At 50.6% G+C, this 10,042-nt stretch overlaps 1 protein-coding gene across 1 annotated transcript; it reads right to left on the minus strand.

Moving 5' to 3' along the window:
* Positions 1 to 2,071: 2,071 nt before the first annotated feature.
* Positions 2,072 to 5,694, minus strand: polr1g (RNA polymerase I subunit G). The gene is made up of 3 exons (XM_041179354.1): positions 5,510 to 5,694; positions 4,054 to 4,201; positions 2,072 to 3,120 (listed from the first exon to the last, which is right to left on the minus strand). Exons 1-3 carry the CDS (start codon positions 5,628 to 5,630, stop codon positions 2,484 to 2,486), a joined length of 906 nt encoding a protein of 301 aa, XP_041035288.1. The 5' UTR covers positions 5,631 to 5,694; the 3' UTR covers positions 2,072 to 2,483.
* Positions 5,695 to 10,042: the final 4,348 nt, after the last annotated feature.

A 10,042-nucleotide genomic window follows, 5' to 3' on the forward strand; every position in this document is an offset into this window, starting at 1 on the left:
GCCACCTGCAGCAGCACTCGTGCATTAGCTCTTGTTGATAGGCAGCGAGAAACTTCACGGTCCTACCATCCAAAGCCTTGATCCTGTTGCCTTTTTAAATGCCATTTTGCACAGGCATACCTTTCAGTGCAGTAGTCGCCCCATGGTGAACAGGTAAACTCTAGTAAAAGCAAAATACTGCAGATGCTGAAAATCTGAAACAAAAATAGCTGGAGAAACTCAGCAGGTCTGACAGCATCTGCGGAGAGGAACACAGTCAACATTTCGAGTCCGTATGACTCTTCATCTGATGAAGAGTCATACGGACTCAAAACGTTGACTGTATTCCTCTCCGCAGATGCTGTCAGACCTGCTGAGTTTTTCCAGCTATTTTAGAAAACTCTGGGTTTGGTGGTGATTGGTAAATTTAAAAGACACAGGGCTGAATTCTGATTACCACCACCTCCAAACCACCCCCCTCTCCCCCCAAAAACAAAATCTTCCAATGCCACCCCTTACACATCCAAACAAACTGCCGACTGCCTAGGCTAGTGGAGAGCAGCCAGGAAACCCATGTGGAATCTCTTTGCCAATGTGGAGTCCGTGCCATCTGTGGAAGAGGGGCAAAAGTGTAGGGAGGCACACGCTGGCACAGGTGGTGGTCTTTGCCTGATCACAATACCTGGTCAGTTGCTTAGTATGGGCTAGGCTGATTCATATTGAGACTGTGATGGACAATTTGATGATCGACATGTGCAGATTTGAAAACCCACTGCCTGAGGTTTCAAACAGGATATTCATTTGTCGAATTGAGTTTTGTACAGTATTGTTATTGTTAATTGGAGGGTCTTATCCAATTAATAAAAATTTGTGATAATGCCTTTTTTGGTTCTTAAGCTTTGAACAAAATTGTTGGTGGCTTCAGTTGTGACCTGGCCTCGAGTATTGCTCAGGCCTGATAGTCTCATTCTCAATCCAACTATGGTGATGCCCTGTTGAGTGGCCCTTCCCCTGGGTCGAACAATAATACCTCAATCTAGTCCTGTCGCACTGCCCACTGCTTTATTAATAATCTACCTCTTTGTATTGTCAGACTGTAGCTTCTCTGCATTGCCCGCTGCATCCTGACTGATATCAATGCAACTCTCCCTCACAATGTTGCTCGGGAAACTCTTGTCCCAGTCGTGCATTGGACTATATTTAAACCGATGTTATTCCAGCTTCCGCGCTCTTACTCAGTAAACTCTTTTCCCCCCCACCACCAGTGTCCTGTTTTACTGTATCCCCACCATTGTGACTCCAGTTCCCTCAGGATAATAAATGCTGGGCTTGACAGCAATGCCCATATCCCATGAACAAATTTAAAAAAAGACATGAAATTACACAGGAGGAGGCCATTCAGCTCCTGGGACTGTATTCGACCATTCAAAAGAAACAGAGGCAGGAATAGGCCATTCGGCCCCTCGAGCCTGTTCCGCCATTCAATAATATCATGGCTGATTTGATTGTGGCCTTAACTCCACTTTCCTGTCTGGGCACCCCCCACAATAACCCTCAGCTCCCCTGTTGATCAGAAATCTGTCTAACTCAGTCTTGAATATATTCAATGACTCAGCCTCCACTGCTCTCCGGGGAAGAGAATTCCAAAGATTCACGACTCAGTAGAAATTGCTCCCTCACCTCCGTCTTAAATGGGAGATCCCTTATTCTGAAACTGTGACCCCTGGTTCTAGATTCCCCCAAGAGGGGGAAACATCCTCTCAACAGCCACCTTGTCAAGCCCCCTCCGAATCTAAAGGGTCACCTCTCATTCTTCTAAACTCCAATATTAGAGGATAGGCCCAACCTGCTCAACCTTTCCTCGTAAAACAAACCCCTTCAACCTAGGAATCAGCTTTCTCCGAACAGCTTCATAGCGATCTTGACTGATCTGTATCTCAACTACTACTCCTTCTCCACCTTTGGTTACGTGACATTTGGCTTAAGGTAGTGGCTGAGGTACTGGTGGCAACCCTGGTGGAACTGAAGGACAGAGTCAGCCTGATTAGGGGTGACTGCCAGGATTTGCCACCCACAGCACAGCAATTCCAACTAACACTCTCACAACAAGTTTTATTTTTTTTTGGAAAAAAAAAATACATTGTGAATTTGAGGGGGAAATGGTCTTCAATGTACAAAAGGATTACATCGGGATAGATGCAGCAGCCTCAGAGGAGGAACACAGGCACCCGGAGGGCTGGATGCAGAACAGCAAGCAAGCTGCTGCATCATGACAGAAGCAAGGGTTTGTCTGGGGGTGAAGTTTGCTAATGGGAATTAGAAAATGTGCATTCAGACAAAAAGCCCTCAGGAGCTGGGTGAGGGGAGGAGACAGTCTTGTCAAATGTACAGCAGCGAAGCTGCTGCCGGCACAGCCCCACGTACCTCAGGGTTACTGCACTGTAAACCAGGTGGTGGTGTAATATTTTTGAACAGGTAACGTCCTCAGGAGTTTCAGTCACTGATTAACGTTTATCCTTTTTCTTCTTTTTCTTCTTGTGACCCAAGTCCACCTCGCAGGGCTCAGTCTGTGGGATCTCTGCGTTTGCCTTTCCTCCTTTCCTTCTCCCACTGTGTCCGAGCTCCAGCGATCCCGTATCCGAGTGTTCGCAGGCAGCCTCCTCTTGCTCGTCGCCCCTCTTCTTTCTCCGAGTGTCACCCGTGACTTCGTGGTTAGGCTCGTGCCCTCTGACTGCCGTCTTTCTCGCCCCCTTCCTCCTCTTGGCCACGGGCTCCTCCCCCGCGTCACCCGACTTCGGTGTCGTGGCCGCCGCCCCGCGTCGTTTCCGAGGCAGCTGCCTGGGCGGGGTTGCGCCGAAAGGCTGGAACCTCAGCTTCAAGCCGGGCGGGATGCTGGGCGCCGGACTGACCGGGATGGAGTGTGGCTCGTCGCTGCCGCCCGTATCCTCCCAGCTCTCCCCGATGGAGATGCAGCCGGCAAACGGTGGGCAGCTCTCCATGTGGCCTGCCGTCTCCGAGGGGAGGACCAGGCAGACCCCACCCGCTCCGGTGGACATGCCAAACACGTTGTAGCGTTTGTCCCTGCATGTCTTTGACTTGAGCGTCTGAAATCCGACCAACGGGATCTTCCTTCCAGAGAAACTGAAATAGAAAATGAATAAAAACGTATTGAACAGTTAGACCCAAGTGCAAATAGAACAGTCTCTCTCTCTCTCTCTATGCAGGCTTTGGGTAACCAACTTGCATTTAATTTACTTTAACTTTCAAGCGATCAGGGCATTTCAAAATATGTTATAGCCAATTAAGTACTTTTGAAGCGTAGTCACCTGTCAATTTGTGCACAACGAGTTCCCACAAACAGCATTGTGATAATGACCAGATAAATCATTTTTTAAAAGGGATGTTGATAAGGGATAAATATCGACCGGGGCACCGGAGAGAACTCCCTGTTCTTTGAAATAGTACCTTTACCCGAGAGAACTGATGGGGCCTCAGGTCGACATCTCATCCATGAGGCAACATTGCAGCACCACCTCCGCACTACACCGGACCCACAACCTTCTTGAGTTAGGAGGGAGAGTGCTACCCATTTTTTTTAATTCGTTCATGGGATGTGGAGCTAGGCCAGCATTTATTGCCCATCCCTAACTGCCCTTGTCCAGAGGGCATTAAGAGTCAACCACATTGCTGTGGGTCTGGAGTCACATTAAGGAAGGCAGATTTCCTTCCCTAAGGGGAACCAGATGCATTTTCACAAAATCGACAATGGTTTCAATGGTCATTTAGACTTTTAGTTCCAGATTTTTATTGAAGTTAAATTCCACCATCTGCCATGACAGGATTCGAACCCCGGTCCCCAGAGCATTACCCTGGGTCTCTGGATCACTAGTCCAGCAACAGTACCACTATGCCATCGCCTCCCACTGACCTACAGCTGACAGGCAGAGCTCAATTGTTTCCCCATGAGCTTTACACAGCATTTACTGAGTGTTATCATTAAAATGCCCAACCGAACCGGAGATTTGTGGGTGATTCCAGCTTCCGGGCCCTTCCTCAATCTCCCTGGACACTCACCCGTGGGGATCGAAGTCCACGGGGGCTTTGATGAGCCAGAGCTCAGTGGAAGGGCCGTTCACCTTCTCCGACGTGAGATCACACAACTCTGCAAGTGGGCACGGGATAAATTCCGACGGGCATTTGAACTTCGTCATCTTACCAGGTTCTGAAAATACAAGAAATCGAAACAGCCTCAGCAGATGGCAGGTCGAAAAGAGCCTCTACAGGCTTCATTGTTTGTTCATTGGATGTAAGTGTCACTGGCAAGGCCAGGATTTATTGTCCGTGCTTTGTCTTTTTGTTCCCTCCCACCTCCAAAATCTGCTGGCAGGATCAGGAGATCCCTTGGAATGGGGATGGGGAGGGAACAAGGGGAGGAGTGAGGGTTTACACCTGACACAATTAGGAAATTTCTGATCCATTCTCCTCCACATTCTTCCATCCCCCTCTCAGGGTGAGGGGTTCAGGTCCATCCCCTTTAACAACCCTGGGGGTTGGGGGTTCAGGTCCGTCCCCTTTAACCACCCTGGGAGGGGGGGGGATTTCAGGTCCGTCCCCTTTAACCACCCTGGGGGGGGGGGAGGGGTTTCAGCTCCGTCCCCTTTAACCACCCTGGGGGGGGGGGAGGGGTTTCAGCTCCGTCCCCTTTAACCACCCTGGGGGGGGGGGAGGGGTTTCAGCTCCGTCCCCTTTAACCACCCTGGGGGGGGGGGGGGGAGGGGTTTCAGCTCCGTCCCCTTTAACCACCCTGGGGGTGGGGAGGGGTTTCAGCTCCGTCCCCTTTAACCACCCTGGGAGGGGGGATTTCAGGTCCGTCCCCTTAAACCACCCTGGGGGGTTCAGGTCCATCCCCTTTAACCACCCTGTGGGGAGGGAGGTTCAGGTTCGTCCCCTTTAACCACCCTGGGGGCTGGGGCGGTGGTTCAGGTCCCTCCCCTTTAACCATCCCTTGGGGGCTGGGGAGGGATTCAGCTCCGTCCCCTTTAACCACCCGGGGGGGGGTTCAGCTCCGTCCCCTTTAACCACCCTGGGAGGGGGGATTTCAGGTCCGTCCCCTTTAACCACCCTGGGGGGTTCAGGTCCATCCCCTTTAACCACCCTGTGGGGAGGGAGGTTCAGGTTCGTCCCCTTTAACCACCCTGGGGGCTGGGGCGGTGGTTCAGGTCCCTCCCCTTTAACCACCCCTTGGGGGCTGGGGAGGGATTCAGCTCCGTCCCCTTTAACCACCCGGGGGGGGGGTTCAGATCCGTCCCCTTTAACCACCCGGGGGGGGGTTCAGATCCGTCCCCTTTAACCACCCTGGGCGGGGGTGGTGGTTCAGCTCCGTCCCCTTTAACCACCCTGGGAGGGGCGGTTTCAGGTCTGTACCCCTTAACCACCCCCCCCCCGGAGGGCTGTGGACCGGAACCATTGACTCTCTCCCTCCGCTGACGCTGCCGGCCGGACCCCCCGCCTCTTTCCCCGGGTTCCTCACCCTCCACCTCGCCGCTTCCCCGCGGCTCCGAGCCCCGGGCCTGGGCCTCACTCTCCTCCTCATCCTCGCTGTCGCTGCTGGACACCTCCCAATGCTGCCTCTCCCTCTCCACCGCCGCCATCACCAGCGGCCGCTGCTCACCGAGCGAGGCGCCGGGGGGGGGGGGGCGGTGCGGGGGGGTACTAGGCCCCGTTTCCCGGGGCAACCACGTGCCGCGAGACCTTTGACCCTAACCGTCCCATTACTCACAATGATGGGGGGGGGGGAAGAGTCAGACAATCTATTCTCCCCTCAATCATTCCAACATCTAAAACCAAACTAACCCCCGTCAACAAGCTCTTTTTAATAATGTCCACGGCCCCAATTATAACGGACTGAGTTTTTAATAACTCGACAATACTTCGTTCAAATTCTCCACAAACATCTCCACCCCCCCCCCCCGCCTCTTCTCAGAATGAGACAATCCCTGGGTCGCCACATGGAATCGACTCATATTCTCATTTACTGCGGAAAACCACCCAATTCGGATATCATTTCGCGAAGGTCAATGCTCGCGATTGTTTAATTGGACATTTGGAGTCATTTCAGATGTTTAGAATGTGTTGGTTTAAAAATCTTATAACCAGTCCTCCCCCTATAAAATGGAATGGTGCAGTCCCATCATTGAAGCTCATTGATGGGTTAATCCACTCAGATGGGGATGATGGGGGGGGGGGGGTGGAATGTCCCTATTTATTTTTCTCCCCCCTTTCCAGTCACAGTAATCACTGAGCATATGGCTTTCTTTTTCCATAATCGGTTAGATTAAATCTATGTTTCCTTTTCCTTTATGTTTGAATGCATTTCGTGAAACGTGTCTGGTGGTTAGTTCCCAGAACAGGTCCTTTAAAGGGATGCGGTCAACCCAGTCTGCCGACGGAAATTCCAGCTGGGCTGCTGACAGCAGGGGGCGCTGTTCGCCAGGATGGGCAACAAAACCTGAAAATAAAAACAAAAACAAAAAAACTGCGGATGCTGGAAATCCAAAACAAAAACAGAATTACCTGGAAAAACTCAGCAGGTCTGGCAGCATCGGCGGAGAAGAAAAGAGTTGACGTTTCGAGTCCTCATGACCCTTCGACAAACTTTGGAACTTGTTTTAGTGTCTCAGATACAGTCAGACTTAAAGTTTGACTGAGCTAATGGAGTGGGGCTAATAGTGATGGGGGAAAGGACCACACATTTAACATTTTCATCCTTGTTTTTCAAATCCCTCCACGGCATCGCCCCCTTTCCGTAACCTCCTCCAGCCCCACCAGCCTCCTTAATTCCGCCCTTTGAGCACCCCCCGATTTCCATCTCTCCACCACTGGCGACAGTGCCATCAGCCTCCTGGGTCCTAAACCCTCCATAAATCTCTCCGCCTTTCTGCCCCTCTTCACGATGCTCCTTAAAATCCACCTCCTTGACCAAGCTTGGATTCATCGGTCCTAATTCCTCATTATACAGCTCCGTCAAATTTTGTTGATGACCCTCCTGTTAAGGGACAAGTCACCGCATTAAAGGCGTTGCATAAGCGCAAGTTGTTGTTAGTGAGTAGGGGAGTGGAACTACAGGAATGAGACTGAGGGTACTGACTCAGGGAAACCAAACCTGGGAGGGGAGATGAGGTGTGGCCGTGTGAGTGAGACCAGAGTAACGGCCGAGGGGAGTGGGTTTGTGGGTGGTTGGATTAGGCTAATGGGAGTGGGGGGGGGGGGGGGGGGGGGGGGGGTGGTGGGGGGGAACAAGGGCCAGGGGAGGAGGGCTATGAGGCTGCAGTTGCACAAAGGGAGAGGGAGTGGGCCTAGAGGAATGGAGAGAAGGGGGAGCAGAGTTGCAGGGATGGGCCTAGAGGAATGGACCTACGAGATTAGACTGGCTAAGTTGACTAGGTAAGTGGGTGTAAGGGACAGGAGAACAGGGCTGGTAGAGTTGGTGAGTAGGTCTTTTGGCGCGGTGGGTAGCACCCCTGCTTCTGAGCCAGAAGCTCTGGGTTCAAGTCCCACCTCAGGACTTGGTGGTCGAGGAAGGTATGTTCACAACACAGCCAAATAGCTTGAATATCAGCCTGCAAATCCTTCCAACACAAGCCAGTGGTAAATGGTGTCATGACCACCGATCATAGCCCTGCATTACTTATGGACATGTTGAACTTTTCAGTAAGACATTTTTTTTTGAAAAGGACCTACAAGCAAAAGCTGGCTGGTACTGTAAAGTAACCACTTGCTATAAAATTCCTATGTGGATTACACTTGACCAGAGGACGAAATGTCACACCTAAAAAGGTGTCACAGTCTACGTCAAACAGAGGCACTTCAAAAGAAAAGATGCAATGCATAAACTGAACTGTAATCTCCTGTGGTTGTGGAGATAATGAAGGCCGATTGCTATTTCAACAGAAACCATCTCCTGTGAACTACACCCCGACTGTGGACATGGTGTGAATTGAAAAGAAAGTAGATCTGGGTGAGACATGTTTGTTTTTTCCCTTCCAGGAATACACAAGAAAAGGGGCTGAAAAGCCAACTGCAACTCTAGTTCACTGTGCTAGTTTTGCTGCCCCAGGCTTGGTGGGCGAGGATGTGCCGTGAAGGTCACGGCTGAAGAACATCAACCAGGCATCCCTGCACTTGCAGGTAACAAAAAAAGTCCTCTCTCTCTGATTGCTGGAAGCAAGTCACAAGTCAGCAAAGCCACAGTGGAGAAGGAAACAGGACAACTCCTTTCAGCTAACCCGCAGAACCAAAAACCTCCCAACCCAGTGCTCAACTGCCCAAAGTCAGCTCCACCGGAATCATTCAACTTAACGGCCGCAACGCTTCATCATCTACTCCTCATGGACCAGCCAAAGACTGATTCGTATATCTTCTTAACTCTTATTTTTGGACTCACCTCTCATTCCTAATCTGTGTGTATGTGAGTTGCATTTTTATTATTTTGTTTCATGTTTTAGTAATTAATATGCTCACTCTTTCTTTGACTCAAGAAAACCTGGTTAAATTGGCTCCTTTTAAAACATATAAATACATTTTGGAAAAGGTGCCCACGAGGGAAAGGATCCCTTTAAATCAACCTTGTTACGACCAACTGAGGCGGGGTTGAATAAACAAGGGGAACCAGTTCATCCCTCCTCACCCGAGAGCATAACAATTTGGGGTACCTCGTCCGGTATCATAACAAATTGGGGGAACCTCGGCCGGGGACTGGTTGCTACAGCGGTAAGAGCGGGAGAGATTCCTGGTCAGCTGTGAGATGGGAAGTTGGGACCTCTACCATGACTATCCATAGCTCCAGATAACCACACGCATGTAAAAGTGTATTTTGCCACTGCAACCCAGACTCCTTGGTGGTCTTCCAGGCTTAACATTGAGTTCAACAACTTTAGATCATGAACTCTCTCCTCCATCCCCACTGCCTTTCCGATCCCCCCTTTTTCCAATAACTTATCATTTTTAAAATATATTTTTCTTTTCCCACCGATTTCCATTATTTTTAAATTTATTTCCATCCATCGCTTTATCTCCACCTTTTAGCCTATTTCGATCCCTTCCCCCCACCCCACCCCCACTAAGGCTATCTGTACCTTGCTCGTCCTGTTTTCTACCCTTAATGTCACCATTAGCCCCTCCTTTAGATAATATCACCACCTTCAACACCTCCTTGTCCTTTTATCTGTGACATCTTTGGCAATCTCTTCTTTGCCTCCACCTATCACTGGTCCCCTATACAGCTCCACCTGTCCCACCTTCCTCAACCAGTTTATATTTCACCTCATTTCTATTTTTCCTTAGTTCTGATGAGTCATTTGGACTTGAAACGTTGACTGTCTCCCTCCCCGCAGACCTGCTGAGTTTTTCCAGCTATTTTTGTTTTTGTTTCAGATTTCCAGCATCCACAGGATTTTGCTTTTTTCTCCTTGGGGGTCTGTTTGGCTCAGTTGGCGGGATGGTCGATGTAGATCAGATTGGTGCCAACAGCATGGGGTTCGATCCCTGCTCAGGTTGGGGGGTGGGGTGGGGGGGGGTGCGGGTACCTGGGACCTGCTTCCTTGCCCCACCTGCGGCAGAGGTTGTGGTGATGTCGGTTGGACCTCCCTTGGGGCAGAGATCTCAAGAAGGAGAGTACGGGATGGGTGGAGTGGGGGAATGGACCGAGAGAAAGGGAGCTGGGGGCAGAACCGAATCCTGGAAAGGGGCTGGTGCAATGAAACTGGAATATTAGGGCCATTTTCACCTTTGGAACTCTCTAGCCCAGAGACCTGATGGTCAACAGACCTGACTCCCTGAACAGCATTCTCAACACTCAGCTACCGCGGTGCTGACTGTGATATAGATCAGACCCCAGGGTGTGCACCAGGGTAAGGATGTAACCATTTTCACTCAGAGCAGAAATGCCGTCCCCATATCAATGCCAGCCATAGCGCCAGATAAAAGCCAACAGTTCAGTCACTCGGTGGAATGGGTGCTCTCTGGCACGTTCCCATACAGGGTGCGGAAGCGAAATGGAACATAT

This window comes from Carcharodon carcharias, chromosome 34 (genome assembly GCF_017639515.1).
Source record: "Carcharodon carcharias isolate sCarCar2 chromosome 34, sCarCar2.pri, whole genome shotgun sequence".
Classification (NCBI taxonomy): Eukaryota; Metazoa; Chordata; class Chondrichthyes; order Lamniformes; family Lamnidae; genus Carcharodon; species Carcharodon carcharias.